Genomic DNA, 24,047 nt, shown 5'->3' on the forward strand with positions numbered 1-24,047 from the left:
CTATGTTATTTCCATTTTAAATAGCAGGATTAAAATGGATAATCACATTTATATCACTGTCAGGTCTATTTATGACACAATGTGTAGTATCTTGCATGAAGGAAAAGGAGAGGAACAGAAGACTGAGGGTTACAAATGGTTTTTTGATTCATATTTTTACGTATATCCATTTATCTACTGTATGAATTACACAGTTGTAAAACAAAGAAACAGGTTATTTTATTTAAGTACCTAAATTGGAATTTAGAGGCCTAGCACCAAGTTTGACCACATAAGCACAAGCCTTAAATATATTTGTGCCTACCCCGGCTCTCACATCAGTTTGCCTGTATCTGTGTTAATGCCATGACAGGGTAAGATCCTACACATCTTCTATAGTTACCAGGCTAGGGATTACTATCAGCAAAGGGTGGAATTGATTGCTAAATTTCTAAGCTCAGTCTGAACTATTTTGCAGTAAAGCACCCTTAATCAGCTTCACTTGGCAGTGAAATTTTCCATTTACAAAAGAGGGTCTCCATACTCAATGCCTACCAGACCAGCATGACCAAGACACGGCCCATGCAGGGATTCGCTCTAGCCAGCCGCGTTCACCTCAGCAGTGCCTGGGAACAGCCCTTAGGGCAGCACAAAAAAAACCTCATTACTTTATTCCTATTATGTCCCTGCAGTAAATTGTAGATATTTTTGAAGCAAAGCTCCTTCTGTAGATGATTTATGTGTTAAAAGCACTAAGTTTTGTCTTGTGTTGGGTTCATGTTATGAAAGCTGGATTAGATCTTGACCTTGATCTATGACAGATTACCATGGCTGGTGCTTTATTTTCTAATGATGGTATTTCAATGCCCTGATGCAGATCATCATGCATAGACTGTGAAAAAAACTACTCAAACCCAATTTTTTTTAACTCAAAAGCAGGAGATAGGTCTTTAAAACTTTCAATTTCTGAATATATCCTGCAGAAGGATTTGTACTACATGCATGCAGTCTCTAACCCACTATGTCTTGGGTCTTAGGAACGGTGTTGTAAGCAGACCTTCGTAAGGACACTTTTTCTCCCAGAAGGCACTACACAGTTACTTCAACATGTGTAATCTTTGTCTATCCAAGAGCCCAAGTGTAATAAAATGATTAAGAAGGAATAATGTCTTTATTTAAAAACGACCCCATTGACCACCTGTGGGTTAAGGTAGCATGCATTAACACAGTCACACTCTGTGATTCACCCTGCAGTGAAAATGTGCCCACATGCACTCCGACTGGCGACAAATACCATGGCCTGGGAAGCTGCTTGGTCAGTATCTCTTTTTTGTACTGCTGATTCTTTCCGATTACATTTTGCCCAATACAGTAACATAGATCTGAGTATTTTTCCACTCACAAATTTGCTCCATAAAGATTGCACACATTTACATTTGAGAGCTGAAATGAGGATGAATTTGTGACTAGGGAGTAATTAGTGATTTCCTCCATCTAAAAGAATTCAGTATCTTATATTCCAAATGAATCACCGAGTATTTTTTTGGATTTCACTTATTAGACATACTTAGCAGTGCTTTCGTAGGCTTGAGCAAAGCATATGTAAATCATCTAAAAATTCATGCAATTGAAATTTTATATCGGCCAAACAAATTAGTGTGGTAGGCAATTTTGAAGCCAACTGTTTGCTCATGTAGGCCACTATTTATGGCTTCTTAAAATTATAGATGATGAGCTGCATAAATATTTCTTTCGGATAAAATTAACTGTCTTCAGTGCCAGGTAACTTTTTCCCCCCAAAATACGCAGTAGCGGAGTATTAACTAAAGACTATTTTTTCACCTCGCAATTTATTAGTTAAAATGAGGCTTTCATCAGGATGATTAATGAAAATCCCAGAAATCTTGTGAGTCAGTGGCAATGTCTGAGAGCACTGGAACTGGGCAGACAGAGCACCTATCTTCTGTTACATAGGGAGAAGGAAGACGGGGTCCGGCTTTCATCCCCCCCCAGAACACTAGGATGAATTATCAACCGATCAAACAGTCTGACAGCAACTAGAGGAGAGTAAGGTGATAAGAACAGTCAAAACAGATTTGGTCAGTGCAGATCGGTGTGACTTCTTTCACTGTTGGGGAGGAAGCTGAGTTGATAGAAAGAAAATGAAAAACATGATAGATTTTGACTTCAGTAAGCCTTTTGACACAGTCCCACATGACATTTTGTATTTGTGCATATGATTTTTTCCTTCCCGAAGTGCAGTACTGGGCACCTTTCCTTGCTGAATTTCATTCTACCGATTTCAGGCCACATGTCCGATTTCTTATGATCTTCCATAGTTCTTGCAAATACTTTTGCGTTTCTCCCTTTGGAGAGTTTGGATGACACAGTCGATTATAAAAGGCTCTTCGTTACCTCTCCCATATTATTAATGGATATTTTTATGATTAATTGACCCAGGGCAAACCAGAACGGAATCTCACTTGATATTTCTTTGTATGACAGTGAAGTGTTGATTGCTACTCTCCAAGAATAGTTTTGCAGTTAGCTGAGCATCCACACTGTTATCATTTCATCCAGCCCACACCTACTGCATCTTATATTCTCTAATCTCAACATGAGGGCCTTTTTCATACAATATGTAGTTAAACTTTGAAATTCACTGCTTTTAGGATTCTGTGGGTTCTAAAAACATACGAAAGTTGAAAAATAACTAGACAAATTAAAAAAAAAATCTCTCAAGGCTACTGAAGACCAAGATATTATCTTTTAATTCTGGTACTCCTTGAACAACAGCTTGTCAGGGTGAGGGGAGTAAAAGGGGAAAATGCCATGTTTGCCCCATTCTTGCACTCTTCTCTACTTACAGCCTATTGGGGATTATGGGTAGGTGAAGGTTGATTATGACCTAGTGCGAACAATGTCACATGGGATTGCATTAAAAGTCTTACTAAAAACCAGATTATAGCAAAACTTCCTAGGAACCCTCAAGCTAAAAGTATTTGTCACCCCATTTTTTCCATTTGCTATGACTGGCTGTCACTGCAATGTATTTCTTCTTGTTCTGACTCCAGTGAAGCCACAGAGTCTCATAGAGAGATCTTGCATTACCCTGTGAATCATAGAATCATAGAATCATAGAATATCTCAAGTTGGAAGGGACCCATAAGGATCATCGAGTCCAACTCCCTGCTCCTCGCAGGACTACCTAAAACTAAACCATAAAACTAAGAGCATCATCCAGACGCTCCTTGAACTCTAACAGGCTCGGTGCAGTGATCATGGCCTTGGGGAGCCTGTTCCAGTGACCAACCACCCTCTCAGTGAAGAACCTTTTCCTAATGTCCAATCTGATCTTTCTCTGACACAGCTTCATCCCCTTTCCTCGTGTCCTATCACTGGTCACCAGAGAGAGAGCATCACCTCCCCCTCTGCTGCCCCCCTTGAGGAAGGTGTGGACTGCGATGAGGTCAGCCCTCAGCCTTCTCTTCTCCAAGCTCATCAAACCAAGTGACCTCAGCCACTCCTCCTAAGTTTGGCCCTCGAGGCCCTTCACTGTCTTGGTTGCCCTCCTCTGGACACAACCTAGTAGTTTGACGTCCTTCTTATATTGAGGCGCCCAAAACTGCACACAGTACTCGAGGTGGGGCTGCACCAGTGCATTGTATTACACCCTTTCCGCACAAAAAGGCAACACAAAGATCAACTTTAGCATTCCTTACTGTGAATATCATTGGAGGAAATGTGTTAGGGATGAGGACGCTTACTGAAGTGTCTGGAGTACCCTTGTTTTAAGATGTGCCACGCCCTAAGCAGGGAATCCCTTCTTGTATGTTAAGATCTATTAACATTAAAAGAAACACAGAACAAGTCTAAGGGCCCTTTCTCATGACATCCAAAAGCAGAATAACATCATCTCACCTAAGAAAGCTGGCTTCCTTGACTTCTGTATGATACTGCAAAGGATTTCCTATATTCTTTTGTGGTCTACTACTAAATTATATTTTAACTCGTTCCACACTTCACACAGCTTGTCTCTGTCACAGGCTTTGGAAGGCCCATTAGTAACACCTTGATGCATCACCTTGTGGGAAATGCTTAAGGCATAATCTTCTCAACATAGTCACAGCTAGTCTCTTTCTGTGAACATTATATACAGACCAAATGTGGTGTCACAAATGGCAAAATTGGATGTGGGATGCTTAATTTGAATAAAATTCTATGCTGGTTTCATGGAGAGGGGAGGAATCTTTTCACACATTTACTTCTGTATCCCCTTCCATTCAGCCTGTTGCCTTGTCAAAGAAAGGCACTGGCAAATTGTTCTTTCTGTCCGCTAAGAGTAAGACAACAACTAAATTAAATTAACCTCAATTACTAAAAATTACAAAAAAGCCACAGTAACCAATCTTACTAAAGAAAAACTATGTTTGTGGTGTCCCCTTACCGTAGAATTTAAAAACAGACTTCTAATAAACACGTATTTGCCAGGGAATTATTTAGGTATATTCTATCCTGCTTCAAAGCATGGCATCGAGTTAGATAACTTACTGCTGCGACACATCTATGAGTCGGAAATCTATTCAGTATTTCATTCCAGAGGATGTCAAACTTCTTCAGAAGCAAACTGAAATTAATGGGCTCTCTCATTAAAAAGTAGCCTGTCTAGTCAGTCCTCTAAACTGAACCTGCGTTCAGTACAATGGGTGGAGAAGTCTACAATTAACCAAAAAAACATACAGAAAGTTTATATCGTCTCCCCAGAGAGAAGCCAGGGTACCAAGTACGCAATGCTACAACACAGGTATTTCATGAAGTAAACTAGGAAGTGATGGTGTAAGCAGGAGCTGCAGCCAAATTATATAAATGACAGGAAAATGATGATGCATGTGTTTCATTTTTCAATGTTTTGTTTATGCGGCTTTTGCTCGAGAGGAAGAGGGATGGAGCTGTAGGCAAAGCGTGCTACTAGCAGGCATATCAAGTGAGCTGAGGCAACACACCAACATTATTACTATTATGCTGCTGCTCCCAGGAGACACGTTAAAGGGAGAATTTCACATTTTTCCACAGTTTGAATTATATTTCCTACATATTATTTTGCTTCTCTGTGAAATATATCCATTTCAATCTTTTCCCTTAGCATTCATATGGGGCTTATCAATGGATGAACCCCAAGTATTCTTACTGAGGCACAGAGTCTCATGACCACCTAACATATGCATAATGATCAGAGATGGTACATGATTTCATTGTGGATCTCTCCAATAGCTATTTCATTTACAAGAACAAAAACTGTACTTCTGTTACTGACAGGAGTATCTACTGAAATCCTGGAATTTATTGTTAGTAAAATCTGGTTTCTACTAGCAAGCTCAATATATAAAAAAATCCCAGGAAAATTAAGTTCTCCCCTTGCTTTCTCCTGCTTCTCCTCTTCTTCCCTCTGAGTAGTACATAGGACATATGCACCTGACTTAATATTTAATGCTGTCAGATTTTAAAAAAAAAGGGCAAAAAGAGCAGCTGAGAGGTTGAGCGTGGGAGGAAATTCCCCATCCTTAGTTCTAGGCATGAAAAAAATTTAGAGGAAGTTACTTGTAGAAATGAGAAGCTGCAAAACCTTCAACTGAAAAACCAAACTCATGTTGTTGTTCGTTTAAACAGCAACAATGAAACATTTATGAAGATTACTGAAATAAAATTAAGGCTACAAAGCAGCATTTCTCTTGAACTGAAAGAGCAAATTTGAAGGGAGTGGAGATATCAATACATCAGCATTTCCAGAGGCATAGCAAGTAGCTTAAACAGAAAAAGTATTAAAAACTCCTCTCTTGGGCATAAAAAAAGTTACTACACATACCAGGAACCAAAGTAGACACATCTACCTCATTATGTATGAACAGTGTGCTGTGAATAAGCCCCACAAACGGAGAGCACAGAAGGAACTGAAAAGATGATAGACCCTATTTATAGAATGGCTTTAATATCATGGAATCATCTCCATGTAATTTTCATCTATTTCCACAAAAAAAGAGGTGTATTCTTCACTTAAATCACTGGCAGAATTATCATTTTTATTTTTACATATATCTTAAACAAAGGAGCATTTCTGCAGTATCATGAAGAAGAAATTGTAGGAGGTACGGATTTCCATACTTCACTATTTCCACCTATTAAAAAGGATGTCCCTTTAATTAAAGAAAAAAAATAAGATGGTTTACCCAAAAATAGATTTGTGGAAATTTGCAAAGATCAGAAGAAGATCTTTGTGACCTTTGAGAGTCCTTATGTCCTACACTATAAGAAAATATACTTGATAGCTGGATTTAGTTTAACATTTTATAGGTCATAAGCAGTTGCTCTGCCATTGGAAAGGATTTTTTTTCCAAAACCATCCTTCTGACATTTAAAAATGCTTGTCTGGTGTGTCCAGTATTGTGCAAATACAGTTGGTATAGAATATATGAAGATAAGGAAAAATTCTAATAATGAAAGAAGAGAGTATTTACTTATTTGCAACTTTCCATTCCAAAAACCTCTCCCATTGTTTCTTATTTATTGCAGTGCAAACAGAAATGTATTTCCTTTAGCAATTAATGGTGTATTCACCTACTAAAACTTTCAGGTTTATTTTGCTCATTTAGTGTATGTTTTTTTTCCTAGTCAACTTCTCCATTTTGAAATAGGAAAGAAAAAATGTGCATGGATAATTTTTCCTATTAACATCTTCCTCTACGTTCAATGCACAGCAAAGGTACATGACCTATTCAGGAGCTCAGGTGTTATGAAAGGATGCCTGCTTGCCCGCGGTGAATGGGACAGATAGCAGAATTTAACACAACATGGGACAACCTTGTTCTAGCGTGCTGCCTTACTTTTCCAACAAGCTGGGTTACAACCATTTACTCCCATATTTTTAAATGGCTGAAGAATTTTCCTCACTGTTTGTAAGCTGCTATAGAAAACGTGTCATTAAAACATGCCCGGTAAGACATATGGCTGTTTCTGCGACCCACACTGAACACACTCAGCTGTACCATGCCTGAGCCTTCTCCAGCAACGCTGCCTGCTTCCCAGCAGGCACACGAGAGGACTCCGAGATGTGAATAAACTGCTACCAGGTAAAGTCATTCTACCAGGTGAAATAAGTTATGAGTTATCACTTAATATACTTTAGGCCTTGCTATTCCTGCCTTCTTCCTCTTCACTCGTATAAAGCACCTCAGGATATATCAACTTTTTGTGCTCCTTTTATGCAACTAAAACTAGAGAGCATCTTCTTAAAAAAAAAAATCCCAAGCCACAAAACTGAGCTTAGGATTAAACCTAGAGATAATATTTTCAATTGCTTTATTAACCATTACCCTTAATCCTCAAGATACTATTCTGTTTATATTTTAAACCTATATAAGGAAATAAAATCAGTAATTTACGGATCAAGCATGTTAATGGATTTTTATAACCATACTTACAGAAAAAACAGCAGCCAGTGTCTCAACAGCACCAGTACTTAGAGTAACATAGGGGATTGTTTCATGATTGATCCCAGCTTCGCTAAAGATGTTGTTTGTGTAGTACCAGATCTGCACCAGAGAGAAGAAAACGAGTTATTAATCATTATGGCTTGAACTACAATATATCAGTATTCAGTTCAAGCATCTGATCTGCCAGAGACCAGACTTGTTAAAACACTGAGCACTCCCGAATGACCGAGGGCTGGGCAGGACAACAAATGAAGGGAAGGTGCAAATTTCAGGTGGTTTAGTCACAACACTGCTGTACTTCTGCTTGCAGACCTGGGCAGAATTACAAGCAGCTTTAACTCAATTTAGCTTAAATCACTTTAGGAGCAAATCAAAGAAACTCACTTTAAGCTTGAACAAGAGGATGGATACAAATAGGTTTCGTGTGGCTGAGCCACACTGCTTAAAAAACAGGTTTGGGTGGCTTTATGGAATACTTCAATGGCACCTAACAAGAGAGGAGAGAACAGGAAAGAGATGCTGAGGCATTGCAGAAACTGCTCCTTTTCAGACAGGCGTGAGATTTATCTCACTTCAACCTCACTGCAGTGTGGACATCTGCAGTCAAGCCATCCCACTAATCTCTCTTTATTATCAACAGAAAGAAAAAATACTTTCAGAGTGAGAGTTGCTTGGTGAAAAGTAAAAAGCTGCTTTTAGGTTGAAATGAATCATAGGCTAGAAGGAGCTGTCACTAATGGACAGAAACAGAGGGAGCACAGGATTGCTAGCTTAGAGGAAGTCATTCATGTTTGGTCAGTAAAACCATATCCAGTGGTGACAATATCTAGACAGAGAATATATATAGAAGTAATACTCTAAAATAGCAAGTCTGGTAAGTGTCAGAGCCCCATTCACATCACAAATAAAGTCTGAAAACCATATAATATTTATGTTGGACTCAAGGTGACAGCAAAAAACTAGCCAAAGATTTTGACTGCCAAAAGCATGCAATGAGGAGAGACTGCCTTGGAGAGAGAAAAGATAACTGATTTACTAGAGAAGATGAAAAACAATTGAAACAACTGATTATCAGAAGAAAATAAAGTTCTACACCACAGCTGATTACCTGTGACAATAAAACTGAAAGCCAGAGATAATGATGGCACTAAACATAAAAGTAGCAGTGATATTTTTTCCCACATGCCGTCCACGTGACAAGCCCCAACAGGGCAAGCACTGCTAAAGAAAAGGCTTCTCTGATGAATGCAAGTGTTTTGATCGCATAAGGAAAACCCTGCTGCCTGCCAGCATATTATGCACATGCTACATCTGTTCATCAAGCTACTAACTCATGAGCTTTGTAAAAAAAAAAAGTAATTCTAAATTCCCAACTAGCCCTTCAGCAAAGCTGCTCGTCCCAGACCGAAGAAGAAAATCCAACTCATCTTGCATAAAACAAAAGTAAAATAAAATACCAAGCACTAAAAAGTCACCCGAATCACCTGACAGATAAAGAGAAGCTGACTGAAGACTTTTATGCCTACTGCTGGCACACCAGCTCTCACCAGAAGAGATGCAGTGACAATATGTGATGAAGTAATCTGCCTTCAAGTAGCGTGCACTGGTGTTAACTGTGCATTTCATTGGCCTGCTGATAGAGAGCACAGACTGAAGCAAAACCAAGGATCAGCTCCCAGTTCCCTCTGACATGTTTATGCCCACTGATAAATTTTTTGGGACCCAGTACTCTGACACATTCACCTCCCATACCCCTATGCAGTATGTAAGGAAAACAAGGTAGCACAAAACCATGATAAAAGTAATTTTTTTCTCCATACTACAAGTTACAAGATGGAAAAATTCATGCAATGAAAGTTAGAAACCATGTAATTTAGGCATTTCCTTCTTGATACCAGCTTTGCACAGCAGGTAGAGCTTCTAAAAATGATGGCAATACGGCAGGTATGCAGACCTTGAAAGAGAAGAAAGAGGCCAAAGAATCACTTAATCAGACAATGCGTGAATGCAATTTGTCAAAATGTAACAACTAGAACATAAGATGTTTTGCAAGTGGTTTTACAGAAGAGCATGACTGACCATTGATGGCAAGAGTGGTGGTAACACAGCTAGATTAAAAAACTTGCAGAGCAAAGACAGGATGAGGTTTGCCGATTTACTAGTCTCCGTAGCAGCACAAAAATAAATTAGGGTAAAAAATTAACAAGATGTACACATTTCAAAACAATAAAAGTGAATGTTTTTCAGCCTGTGTACCATTAAACAGGGAAATAGGTTGCTCTAGGATATTACTGAGATAAACTTACTAGGCTAATGATGACTACTCTACTTTCACTTAAGTTATTTTTCTAACATGGTTTTTGTTAGCTAATGATTTCATTAGCTAGCAAAATTAGCTAATGATTGGGCTAAAAGTTTGGAATGAAAGAGCTGTGGAAGATAGGGCAGAAGGTCCAAAAACCCAGAAACAACTGCTGTCGAGTCCAAACCAACACAGGGACATCTGACTTCCGACGTCCATGGCGGGTTGCTGCTGCGTCACAGGCCGAAGTAAAACTTCGCCACTTTGGTCAGTGAAACAGCTGCCCTGAGGAAGAGCTGTACCTCTGCAGTCCGATTCCTGTGAGTCTGGAGGTAACATTTTAGCATTCTTGTCTGTAGATTACAGTTAGCTGCATGAAAGTTGCTTTCTTTGCTTATCATAAGGTTTTACTCCTATAAGGTCTTAGCTTAAAGTGGCACGTGTTATACATTTTCAGTGGTGTTCCCAAACCTTCTCACACCATTGACCCCTCTAGCATTGACTCAATGTTCCAGTCCTTTTACTTCTCATCCAGCTCCCTACATACTTTTCTTCCTAAGAAATTCAACTCTTCAACAGGAAAAGAAAGCAACAAAAAAACAGATGGGCAATAACACAGACATATGCTGTGTTGCACACTGCATACTCATCCCTTCCTATGTTAAGTGATGCCAGGTCTTCTCCAAAGCAAATGTGAAGACCACACTATGGTAGATCTTTTGCATACTGCAAACATGCATTGCTGCAGGGACCCCCATCCCCAGCATGATTTCTTGCCATTTGAAAGACAGCCCTCTACCTTACGGCCAGACCCCACAGAAGCACAGGGATCCCACTTTGGGAATGACTTTCTTACAGCAATAGTATTTCTTGATATGAAAAAGGATAAAGTTCACCAATAAGAACTTCACTGTAGTTTTATGTCTTCTTTAGAACAGAGATACAATGGTGGAAGAGAAATAAATTTATTATGGATGATATGTATCACAGGTAAATTTTATCAAATGAAAAGAGACTAATACAGATTCATTTATTTATGTCAATTTAGGTCAGATTGGCTGGTATTTTGTTATAATTGAATACATTAATATGATCAGGGCTTCACCATGACTTCTGTTCCATGCAGAAACCAACAAATGTACTGTTTTTAAGCAAAACAAATTTTTATTGTAAAGTAAAAGCCTTAAATGGAAGCAAGTATTCTCAGATACCAGCAGGATGATTACAGAAGTCTGCCAGTTGGTAATTTCCCCGGAGAGTGACCTGAGACTCTCGCCTGAAAGAAGTCCAACTTTCCCATATGCCCTGCCCAGATGGTAGCTGTGGAAAAGACCAGACTGACTGACAGGGCACTACAGACAAAGCAAGTGATGGGAGGTATGAGTTAGAAGGAAGCACGCGTGGCCAGTTAAACTTGCTGATGCTGGCTCATACCCAGCAGGTTAGCTCAGACGCAGCCAGGCAAACCCAGACCCAGGCTCAGCAGTATCTGTCACACCTGTACCTGCCCTCTAATCTCTGAGCTTCTTGAGCAAGATCAATCAGGAAAGCCATGCAGAAGAGACAAGGAATTGAAACCTGGTCTCTTGTTCAAGCGGTCCAACTATTTCTCTTGACCTCTCTTATCATCTGCTTGTTTTTCCTGGATGAACTATTTAAAAAATCAATTTCAGAATGCAAATTTTGTGTGAATAATTGTTTTCATGTTTAGTGGCACTATATGGGAGGAGAAACAAAGTAATAACAAAAAAAAGGTAAGGCTTAAAACAGCCAACTTGATACACAGGTTTCCTGACAAAAATAGTTTTTCTGAGGCATATTTTCACAAAGTGGCTACCTAATGACACTTTAAAAGAACTCTGGTATTTATTTTGGACTGGACATGTCTCACTATCCCCCCATGTCCCCACTCAAGCTATGAGTGGCTTTGTTCTGCCACTGGAATACTGGACTATTTCTGTCACCTATTAAATATCCTCAGAGCCACAAAGCTCTTCTCTTTCCCTTGAAAATTTAGCTGTGGCATTCTTTCTTTTTTTTTAGGCAACGTGCTTCATTGTTTTAACAGTCTGTTTCTTACTGTAAGTGTCATTTTATTTCACTTATGCATTGATAAATCTTAGAAAGACTGGATGACAAGATAATTCCATTTCTTTTCTTAAAAAGGTATCCACAATGAGGAACAAAATAGCCTGTCATTAGCACTGAAATCCTACAATTAGAAGAAAACACCACCAATACAAATGTTTTTACAGTTCACTCCACAGTATGAAAAAATCTCCTAGCTCCCTCCTAGTATTTCATTAAAAACTTTTAGATACCAGAGTTAGTCTTTCAAATGGTCTTGGACAAATTACTTTGTATTAGGAGTTTTAAAGCAATAGAGATACCTGAGATAAGCCTGAACTAGTTGTCTTAGATATAAGAAGCATTTACACCTATCATCACTGATTAGCCCTGGGGGAAAAAACTAGCTGAAGTATGCTGTAATGCACAAAGCCACAGTGAGAGCTCCTTTCAGCAGCGATAATACTGCCTTTCATATACATAAGCAACTAACGCCTTTGAACTATGACGACAACCCCTTCTGCTTTGAGGTGCTTCATGAGAATATTCGTGTTGTGCAGCGTAAAGCATCTAACCCAGATGTCACAAGCTGTGGCATGGAAAGTTCTTGTTGGCAGAAGAATAATTAAAAGAAAGAAAGAGAAAGAAAATGTTTTTCACAGTGTAAGTGGTGAAAACACCTGCTACAGGTTGGCCAGGGAGGTTGTGGACTCTTCAACCTTGGAGATATTTAAAACTCAACTGCACAAAGCCCTCAGTAGCCTGAGTCAACCCTGAAGTCAGTCCTGCTTTCGGCAGGGGGTTGGACCAGATGACCTCCAAAGATCTCTTCCAATCTAAATTGTCCTGTGAGCCTCTCCTAGCTGATGCAATAGGCTCAGACAGATGGAAAAGGAGACTTTGACACCCATTAGCCTCAGACACATTAATGGTCAACAGGACTTCTCGCTATTGGCTGTTTTGTGTCTTTTTTCCTCTTTTGCTCCACTTTCCAAGAAAGGCATATTGAAGCGCATCTTATTCTTTAAATTGTATGAAACAACAACAAAAATCAAGCATTCAGTGCAACCTCTTGAAATCACTTAAAGGAACTTCTGCTGACTTCTGTAAGTACAGAACTGAATTAATCTAAGCAGAAATGTCTACTGAAAAGACCAAGTTTACCTAACATGAACAAACATGCAGCATATTAGACCAGATCTTAACTGACCAGAAACAGAGAATCTGAGTATCAGAAGCAGAAGCTGCACACTCTTTCTTTGCTGATCTGTGCTACCTTTTCAGGTATTTCTTCAAAGTTAACAGAACATGGCTTCCCCCCCTCCTCCTTTTTTTTGTTTAAAAAAAAACCAAAACAAACCAAAAATGATACAGCTCTCTGTGGACCTTCCCACATGCTGGTGTAACAAAATCACTACTAATAAGAAACAGCCAAAACCAGAAAGTCATAGAGGTTGCTGAATAGTATAGCACAAACCTTGTATTAAAAAGAAAGGAAGGAGCACCCCAGGAGATACCATGGCCTGAAGAAGGACACTTACAGCATTCAGCCCACAGAGCTGGTAGCAGCCCATGGTGACGACCACAGTAATGACCTGCCATCGCGCAGCGCGGGTTCTCAGGAGCTGAAGTATCGACACTAACTTGGTGTTTCTCTGGACTCGAGACTCTGCCAAAACTTCTTCTACTTCATGAGACACATCGTCTTTCCCAAGGAAGGTCTGAAATGCTACAAAGAGAGGACATGTACTTTAGGCCAGACAGCTGGCACTGTGTGCATTTATAACAGACTTGTTTCATAGAAATGGAAATGCGTGACACAAACAGGAGACATATATAGGCTACAACTTAATTATTCTTCTGCCAACAATATCATTCTGTTCTGGGTATGAACTAGCTCATATGAACTCTCAATTGGTCTCAGAAACTGCAACAAGAATATAAATTATTTGGCACCCTACCAGATCTCTCCTTATATTATTTCATATATAATATAGCCTAAGGTCCAGTGCAGAGTCAAAACCCTGTCTAATCTGAAAAGGGTTTAATAGCAAAGCAGTTCTGAACATCATTTGACTTGGCTACTTTTGCAGCCTACCAATATAGCAGACTTCATTGCTGGAGATAGATTGGATAGAGAAGCAATAACATGTAAAAACCTACGTAAGTCTGGTAAATCAAGAAAAGGCAGACATTTGAAAAGAATAGCTATTACTCTTCATATTACCTCTTGTTTTTATCAGCATATAGACAAGAATTCACTTTGTCTAAATGATTAATATTAGAAAGAATTACCCAGAGTAGTTCAAGACTTTCTATTTGTCAATGCTGGAGACACAGGAGTGAATTTACCTGGCAAATGTAAGCAAACAACCAACCTCACCTCCCCAGCAAAACATACCATTTAGTATTATATTATTGCACATCAATGACTTACTGAGATATCCTTCCACTGTGAATAATAAAAGCTTTCCATCTCACACCTCCTCCAAGAGGTACTACAAACAGATATCTCCTAATGGAGGTGGTGCATCTCCACCAACCTTGTTTTACAGATACCGTATATGCTGATGATACTTTCATCACAATCTTACGAACATACCCCAAGGGTTGGGTATTTAAGAGATGTTTAAAATGCTCATCATCTTGGAATGACTGCAGAGAAACAATTACATTACACATACCCATGCAACAAGGGTTTGCGACCCAGTAGGATGCTAACTCTAAAAACCAATCCTTTACACAGCAGGTCACTTAAAATTGTTGTTTTTATTAAGTGAATAAGTTGATTTAGTTCTCCTAAGAGGCAAATCCATTTTTCTCTTATCCACAGCTTTGCACAGTACTGCCTACAATAAATGACCTTCACATTTTTCAATAAGTATACATTCTTTTGGATCATAGTAAGGTCTTGGGTGGTTAAGAAAGCCAGGGACACTGACTAGTCATGATTAAAATTCCTGGACTCCACTTAGGTTTTGAAGTTATAAAATTTAACTTTACCCAGTAGGTGAAAAGGCCAAGTAGTGAGGTCAATGTTGCGAGGGATAGGTCACACAAATGAACTGGTGGCCTCCCCGGAGCATCCTTCTCCGTCCCTTTGGCGAATGCGCAATGCTGTGCGCTCTGCCTGGCTCCCAGTCTGGTGGCACGGGGAACTAACTTGAGCTCTGGGCCAAGGTTTTCAGATGCAGTTAGCACTTCTATTGCATTTTAATGGGCTCTACATGACTCTGCTTAACAAGAAGGATGATTTTTTAAGGATGAACACTGACCACCTCTGGGTGTTGAGTCAATCCATAACATTCATTTATTCTGATATCCAGTTTCTCTCTGGGGAGAGGAGAGGTCAGAATTTTTAAATCCTTCAGAAACAGCATGAGATTTATCTTTTCACATAGGCCTTACAATCAGAAACGAGTTAACAAATTTGGACCTCAAAACCCAGAATTTAAGCTGCTGAGTTTTGTCCTTGTGCCACTGCCCACTTATTATTAAACGACATGCTAAACACTTGTTAAAATGAGTGTGATGTATTTAAAGGCTACGATAAGAAATGTAAAATTAGAACAACGTGTATCTATGGTATGTTACAGTCAATGTCTCGCCCTTAAATCACGCTTTCCTCAGTATTATTAGGGCACTGATAAAGAAAAATTCAGATAAAGATGAGAACAACCAGACATATATCACTGTACTATTCTTTGAAAAGATTCTCTCAAATTTTTAAGCATCTGGTTTATCAGTGTGAATTAGGTCAGTGCACAATTTTCTTTATTTTTCCTGTCCTTAGAATCCTCGACATTCCTGCAGGGTACACAAGTCAAAAATATAGGTGCAGTCAAGTAAAAAGAAAGCAATCTGACTTTTCTGCACAAGGGAGCTTGCTATATTTCTAAAGGGACCAGGAAGTAAAAAACTGCAATTACCAAAATTACCGAGTACAAGGCAAGAAAAATATAGACCCCTCTTTCTTTTTCTTCCCTCCCTGGTATTAGGACCAAAGATGTAAATACCACTAGGAAACTTTGACGGATACTTAAAATTACCAACAAGTCAAGAAATACTAAGAAAATGCTAGGCTATATACGCATAGTTTTGAGTAGACAACACACAGTCTTTTTGGAAAAACACATTTTCCTACTACTCAACACATCTTTAACTTTCTTCCATTAACAGTTTTCTAGTACAGTAAGAATCACAATTTTATACATGATTAATGTGGAAATAAATTCTACATTAGCAGGGGAATGGGAAAACTCAAAGGTCTTTCAATGTGTGATGTTCAATTCTATTCATTTTACATTTTAAACCCCTGCATTATTGGTACCGAGAAGCACCTCTCCCCGCTGCAATGACTCATTTCCCTCCGTGACTGGCTGCTTCCCTCTATAGGGAAGTCTTATTTTCATGTCACGCTTAAAACCATCTAAGGAATTACAGTTCTAGCAACTTTTAGACCTTTTCCAGATTTCTTTTTAATTCCCTTGGATCAGAAGGTCCTACATGCTCATCTTTCAAAAGCTGGTACACTGCCTTTATAAATAGCAAAAGAAGTGGATGGTTCCAGTCAAGGGAAAAGGAGATAGAAAACCCTTCCATTTACACCACCAGCTTTTATTCATCTCAGCTAAGTGAAGGTGAAACACTTGAAAGTCATTCAAAACTCTTAACAAAATCAGGATGGTACTGTCTTTAAAACCAATCAGGCCTTTAAATTAACTGAAGATGGGCACTCAAGAACTCAGCTACATGGGGAATTACTAATTCTTTTTCCACTGTAATACTGCCACGACTGTGCAAAGAAATCAGCTGTTATCGTAAAGACTGAATTAGCATGTAAACTTTGAGAAGACATTTAAAAGGATCAAAATGCTACAGTGTGGTTTACAGAATAGAGCCAGCCCCAGGCAAGAGGAGCCAGAAAAAGAGGTAAGTGGTCACAGGTAGTAGTTTGGGCAATAGGGCTTATGCCTTTAAAAACTAAAAAAAGTAAGAAGCTGCATGAGTATTATTGTTATCTGTTTCCCACGGACACATTCACTTTCACTTCACCAATGATTAAGTATATTAAACCCAGTGTCTTTAACACAAAGCTCTGCTTAAACAGCATCTTCTTCAGCTACTGTGGGAGACAGAATACTGGGCTGTATGGATGCAGTCAGGCATCTCCTATTAATGCTGGCTGCTGTTCTGAGTGGCAGTAGACATATCGGGTGCCTTGCTGTTTGCCTCAGCGCTTGCAAAAAGTTCACCCAACTTCAATGCTTTTGAATTGGATATGTAGTAATTTCCCGGTAGTAACTTCAAGTCAACACAAAAATATTTGGCAAAATGAACAAACAGTTATTTTCATATACCACTAAATTTATTAGAGTACTGAACAGCCAGAAGAATAATTTAGATGTACCTTGCTAGAAGAGATTTAAATAGCTATTTAGATTTAGCAAAATATTAATTAACTACTAGCATGTAGCATAGCAAAATTTAAGAATAAATCTTAAATTTGCTATTCCAATTCAGTAAATAGAACTGCAAGCAAAAGGCTTTAGGCTTTTCCCATGTGTCACTTCCTTCTCCTTCTAAGGAAAGGAGCACACAGATCTTCTGTGAGTTATCATCCAGTTTGGGATTATGTCTTTACCTGTTCTTACATCTGGTTTCACAGACCATCAATACAAAATAGGCCTTCACTTGAAACTAGCCAAGATGTACAGGTAAAACAAATATCCACATGCCACCCTAAAATAACACAATAATTAGTAAACCAAGTTGTATCAAAGGTCCAGTGAACCAAGTATCCTTTGTAAAAGACAGGAGGCTTAAGAAAAGCTTAAAAACAAACCAGACACACCACGACCACTCCGGCTTTTGGCAGTCAGCAACCATCTGAGATGGAGCCTCTACCATAAGCCAGGAAGTGTAGTAGTCATGGCTGTCTCTTCCTTTCCAATAAGCATAGCTTATAATGCTTAGAGACATACAAAAAGCACAGATAAGCAAAAATAAATTATGCGTGTCCTTGTTGTCAGTCATAACAACTTCATTTAAATCACTGGATTTGCAGCAATTTATTCCTGCTGTAACTTTGGTTTTAATATCTCTCCTGTCCATGTGGGCCCCATGACAGGCTTTGTGAAAAATTAGCTACCTGCTTTTTTAAATCAGGAATGGCCTCACTCTTTTATCACGTCAAAAGGTATCAACTCTAATCCGTCTTTCTAAGAATTTACATCTACACTTCTTGTTATACCTGGTGTAATGCTCCCTAACCATGGGAGTTTTAATGTATGACTGAACCTACTAGATGAACAGATTTTGTACATCACCAACAGATGTTACTGTGACGTTATATCTAAGTTATTTGACTCTTAAGACATAACAATATTCTTGTTCTCTGGCAAGTGGGATGCCAGCTGAATTCCAGTATTACTGCTGTAGCTGCATTGAAAATTCAGGTTTCCTCCTTGTAACAGTGTTCTTCAAGAGATGCATCAACTCTCCAACTGAGTGTGTTTATAACCAATGTAGTTAGTCATAAAACTACATTGTTCTGTTTTATCACACTACTACTACTGGTTTTATTTATATTGCATCACGGCCTCAGTCACAGATCAGGTGTCCACTTGGCATGCAACTAATAGACAACTGATGTCAAATTCCTGCATTACCTTCCTAGAGCTTGGATGGTAAACTGCCTGATGTAATTACAGCAGAAAATTTCTTTTTCTTCCTTTTTCTCTCCCTGTTACTCTTCACTCCCACTGCTCTCTAGCAACTGAATAACAATCACTTTCCAAAGTCCTTCTCCTCAATCAACCATTTCTCCTCCGCTGTCTGGCGAGCATTATGAAGAAGGATCACACCAGTTAAATGCCAGGCATTTTCCCCCCTTCTTTTCTTACCAAGAGAGAACAATGTTAGTTGCGGGACCTTGGAGGGGAGCTGGGATGGTTCTTCCCTCTCCCCATTACCAGAGTTTTAGCTTTTGAGCAAAGCAGGTCTATGGATTGTGCTGTTGGTCCAGTCCATCGTCCTCCCTCCACAACACATAAATCAGTTCTCCCATATTCAGCAGTGAGACAGGAATATGGGAGATAGTTCAGCTCCTGTTGGCCTCAGGGAGTCAGATATGGGATGGTGACTTCCAGGAGGACAAACAGAGCTCGGCTGCTAGCGTTGCTTTTGGCAGCAGACAACTGCAAGTCAGCCACGGTGTCCGAACGGCTGATCAGCCAGACATCGGCTCAGCCACCCACAGCGTGCACTGTCTGCACTGCTAGAAAGGGGAAAGGAGGGAACCAGGTAGATCCCCGTTAGTGGAGCTCAGGAGACATCGCTCACCTGAGGCCTCACTACTCCTGTGCTCATGGAGTAGCTTCCTTGTGGTGGTGTGGTTTACGTTCGCACATGATGGCCACCTGCTCTAACCTCATCCCTTCTCTTTTTTCATCACTTACACAACAAATTTTGGTCCTTCTCCCTCCTTCTGTCTCTTATTTGCCACTTAAAGGCATCATGCTCTTTTACACCTCTGCCAAAAAAGAGAATGAGGCCGCTTGTACTTTGGTAGTTATAGTCTGGTTATCTCCTGAGGACAGAAGAAAAGGAGCGGATGCAAGCAGGAGCAGAACTTTGTGGAAACTCAATGACCTACATTATCCCACTGGATTTTTATTGCTCTAAAACAATTAGGAAGATTAATGTTGTCATCTCCATTTTAGCAGCTTTGACATACTCGTACATTTTAGAGTATAAAGACTAATGTAGTCATCCGCCTTAAATACAGTACAAGTAACAGTTTTATATTTCTCCAGTAAGATATAATCCACAGTGAAATGTATATTTGCATGAATAGCTTTGATCCATTAGGGGAAAGAGAAAGGATTTAGTCAGAAGAAAGACTTGCACATTTCTGATATTAATATGCAGATGTAACCTAAGAGGCAAATAATTCAAAAGCATTACTGTAGTCATTAAAATGGAGAATACCGCATTGTCATTATATGGCTTACAAAGCAGTAAGTTTTTTTAATAACCCACAAACTCCTCTGGTCTCCCTAATACTCAGGCTTTTCTTCCCCCATTTCTGCAGATAATGCAAACATCCAGATTATTTTCTTGATTGTTGATTCACTGTTATTCCCCCGACTCGCTTTCATTATTCCACTGCATTACTCCAGATACCTGAGACTTGGTTCGTGCCTAATCTGGATTTCTCCAGGTGGTCTGGGGTGGGGAGGAGGGCTCCAAACAGCCCCGCTGGGCTAACATCCCAAGTGTCCTCTGCCCGGTCCTTGCATGAATCATCCCAGCTCCTTCCCCACCTACCCCATGCTGAAGAGAGATCCGAAGATACTCTCACTCGCAAATCTACATTAGAAGAGGGAGGGATTACAAAGGATGTGCAATGGTAAGAAAATTACTCGTGTTCCTAACATGCTTCATAGTAAGGCATGTAGATACTTTATAGCACAGAAGTATAAGATGATACGATCTATGCTGCCTTACAGGTGGATTTTATGGATTATGAACTCCAAAATGAATCATCCTTACATATTTTGCAGCTGATATCCTACAGGCTACCTTGCTGGTGCAACAAGGTGGCCAATTCTGGAAGCACAGCTGCTTGGTAGGCAAGGAATGGGAGGGAAATTCAGGGGGATGTATACACCTCACTGCCCTACGGTCCTTTGCAAATCTCTGTCTAGACTCATCAGTCCCTAGCTGTTTTGAAAGCTCTATAGACGACACTCAAAATGAGTTTCACTCTGTACTACAACGTATCTCAATATTAAATTTTTATTTTAGAATTAATCAGGTCCAAAAGCTTCTATTGATAAGCAGTTACTTTGGAAAGTTTTTTATATCAGCCTTCTCCCTTTTCTCAGAGTGTCTAAATTTATAGTCTTTAAGATGGCTCATGAAAGCCACTTTCTCGCAATCAGCAAGCCAGTTGCTTAGGCTCATTTCCCTTCAACTACCAAATGAGGTGTGGGTAACTTTGCTCTCCGGATGTCTTCTGCTCCAAAATCCACCTCCAATGCTTCTAGATTAGCTTTCAAATCATTTTCAGAACACTTACGCTGAAAACATCCCAGACTGCAGTTGGCCTATTACCAGGAATAGTAAATGGTGTTGGAAATGGAATTTTAAGGCAGGTTGTGTTATTTTACTGCCAATTTTTTGCAATTTTTAAACTTTACCTGTAAGAGGCTCAGCTTCACTGTCAGTACTGAGGTTTCCAGGTACTGTGGCAGTATTTCCAATTATAGGAAATATATTATAGGATTTCCAATCCCTGTAACAAGTGTGACATTATGCAATAGCGTTGCAGATGTGGACTTTGCCAGCCATAGCTCCAGAAATACATTCACAATTTTATCAGGTAGAAATGAGCCAGTTTAAACTTGGCACCCAAAGGCATTTCTTCCCAGCCCCGCCGTGGTGCTGCAGAAGTTACTACCCAACAGGCAGCCCCAAGCTGCTCACCACCGCGTCCCTGCTGGGTGCTCTGACCTCGGCTGGCAGGCAAGCCCTTTCCTTCCTGGTCCCTGGAAAAGCTGTTCTCTGCCTCACCAAATCTCTCCTGACTCTGTGAAGCTAAAGAACTCTCCCCAAAGCCTTGTTGCTTTTGCTGTCTCCTTTTTTCTTTTTTTTTCCTTCCGTTTGTTTAAACACTCTACTGTATTTTTAAATGCTTGAGGCTCCAACATTTACAAAATTCTTCATTCAACACCAAACTGAGACAACATGGGAGTCTCTTTATTAGTGTGCCATTTCTGTATCAGAATGCTCAGCAGAACAAGAAAGGCCAGTTTTTAATTTCATAGTAGAAGAAACAGGATAGAGTGAGTTGCATTAATCTCATGCTAAAAGATTATTAAATTTACGTTTCAGGGGCTGATTCACACTTTGCAGGTAATTTTGCAAGCGACTGAAAATGTTAAGAGTTATATTCAAATGAAGTTTTTAGGAATAATTTTCAAAGCTCAGTTATGTTCTGCAAACACCTTGGTATTATAATCAGGCTCCTTCCTTCTTTGTACGCTCCTATTTTTAATGCATCCCTATAATAAGGAAAAAAGATTTTCAGTACTCTCTCAATCATAACGTGATGATATATTGGAACTTATAACTGACCACAGTAATTTTAATGGGGCAGAGTATACAGCAGCTGTGATCACACAAGCAAATTTTTTTATACATAGAACCTAAAGAAAGAACAAAATATTCTGGTCTCTGTCTGTGAAACTGAAGCAAGCTGTATGGAAGCACGGAAAATTTTCAGTTAAATAGGTGTACGAGGTTTTTATTAGATCTACAAAGGTTATTGAGTTACAGAAACACATGGTCAAACACAGTGACTACTGAACAAAACCCAGCCACAGAATCGATGTTTTTGTTAGCCAAACTGCAAAGACTGGAGATAAGAGAGAGTCATGAAGACTGAAATCATCTTTCGTTCCTGAATGAACCTTGCATACAGTGGCTGACCCACCACAGCAGGGTGATTTGGTTAGGTTTGTATCACCATGCATAATGCTATATAGGTTAGTTTGTTGGAAAATCTAATTTATTTTAAAAAAATCACAGCAACAGTTATTTTTACACATACAGACATACAAAAAAGGTGAGGGGAAAAAAAATTGCCAAGAGAATCTCTCCTATTGGAATACTCTGCTTTTACTGTGATACCTGAATTACTTTCCAGCCTGCACCCCTACAATAAACATCCTTTGTTGCAACAAAGTAACACATCTTACCTTTTTCTGCCTTGCTCGTGTTATGTTTTTCAAGTAGGAGGTAACGAGGACTTTCAGGAAGAAAAGGCAGAATCACGACTTGTATCAATGAAGGAACAATGATCGCTCCAAATAAGTAAGGCCACCGAGATTCCTGCAAACGGATGCAAACGTGAGTCAGTAATACTCTCCCACAGTGACACTAGGAAGAAAACCAGCTTTGATAGGAAATGCTGTAACTTTTCATCATTCAACATATTGTGTCAGTGAGCAGAGTGATGGCTTCTGCCTGAGCTTAGTAAGCAGTTTGAACGCTTCCCCCTCAGATCACCTCACTCAAGGGCCAAGGAAGACAGAATTCAAGCCGTCAACTGACTGAGCGTGGAAAGAGAGAGGCAGGGAAGCTGGAAAAGAGCAATACATAACACGTTTTTCCTTTCCGTCAGCATCAACAACTATACATGGAAAAATATCATATATACTCAAATATACATTCTACAAGTCATCCCCACTCACATTAGTATCACTCACTAGCTTTAAGAAAAAGTACAACACTATTTTCATATAGTTACATATACCTATATACCTGCATGTTGTCTCTTCGTCTAATCTAACTGATCCAAAAAAAAAAAAAAGAAAAATATATTTGGCTCAGTCCTCTAATTGTCATAGTATGGGTAAAATCCTGATAACATTTCAGCTAATCTGCAGTTTAGCACAGTTTTGTGGTTCTCGGCGTAATGCAGGCAGTGACCGTTCAGCATTTCACAGCTGCTGGGAATGAACCAAGTCGGGCTGAGGTCTCACCACAAGCCTCTTCTACTTGGAAAACCACAACATTTGCCTTACAGGTAGCACTAACACGCAGTTGGGCAGTTTTCATTTCCATTCAAAAAAGAATACATATACAGTTCAACGCAATTAGAGTGAAAGACAGCTATATAATTTAACAACAAACAAGATATCTGGCTAACCCGAGTGAGGTTATCTTTATGAATGTTTTCTCTCGCAACCATTGATTCCCCTTCTTAAGCTGCTTTCCATGCTAATTTAAGTATAAAAAATGGGTTTCACCTACTCTCCTGCCCAAAATCATAGAATCATAGAGTATCTCAAGTTGGAAGGGACCCATAAGGATCAAGTCCAACTCCCTGCTCCTCGCAGGACTACCTAAAACAAAACCATATGATTAAGAGCATCATCCAGACGCTCCTTGAACTCTGACAGGCTTGGTGCCGCGACCGCTTCCCTGGGGAGCCTGTTCCAGTGACTGACCACTCTCTCAGTGAATCACAGGACCTTAAAGACATCCTTTGGTTCTATGGTAGTGTAACTAAGAATAACACATTATACTGTGTCCCACTCTGAATTAGCTAACCTAGCTCAGATGTTCAAACGAAACACTGACAGCCCTGTTCCCAAGTCCATGAAATAGAAAGTACTTTTTCTATTGCCTTGCAAGTGATC

The 24,047-nt window shown here is 39.5% G+C and overlaps 1 protein-coding gene across 2 annotated transcripts in view; it reads right to left on the reverse strand.

Annotated features, from left to right (window-relative positions):
• Positions 1-24,047, reverse strand: part of SLC2A9 (solute carrier family 2 member 9) — a 105,519-nt gene that overhangs the window by 43,285 nt on the left and 38,187 nt on the right. For both annotated transcript variants that reach the window (XM_075148773.1, XM_075148772.1), the window contains exons 6-8: positions 22,602-22,734; positions 13,377-13,564; positions 7,455-7,565 (exon numbers count right to left, since the gene is read on the reverse strand). In XM_075148773.1, the coding sequence (XP_075004874.1) occupies positions 7,455-7,565; positions 13,377-13,564; positions 22,602-22,734 (432 nt within the window). The remainder of the gene's footprint in view (positions 1-7,454; positions 7,566-13,376; positions 13,565-22,601; positions 22,735-24,047) is intronic.

The sequence above is a fragment of the Calonectris borealis genome, chromosome 4, assembly GCF_964195595.1.
Source record: "Calonectris borealis chromosome 4, bCalBor7.hap1.2, whole genome shotgun sequence".
Classification (NCBI taxonomy): Eukaryota; Metazoa; Chordata; class Aves; order Procellariiformes; family Procellariidae; genus Calonectris; species Calonectris borealis.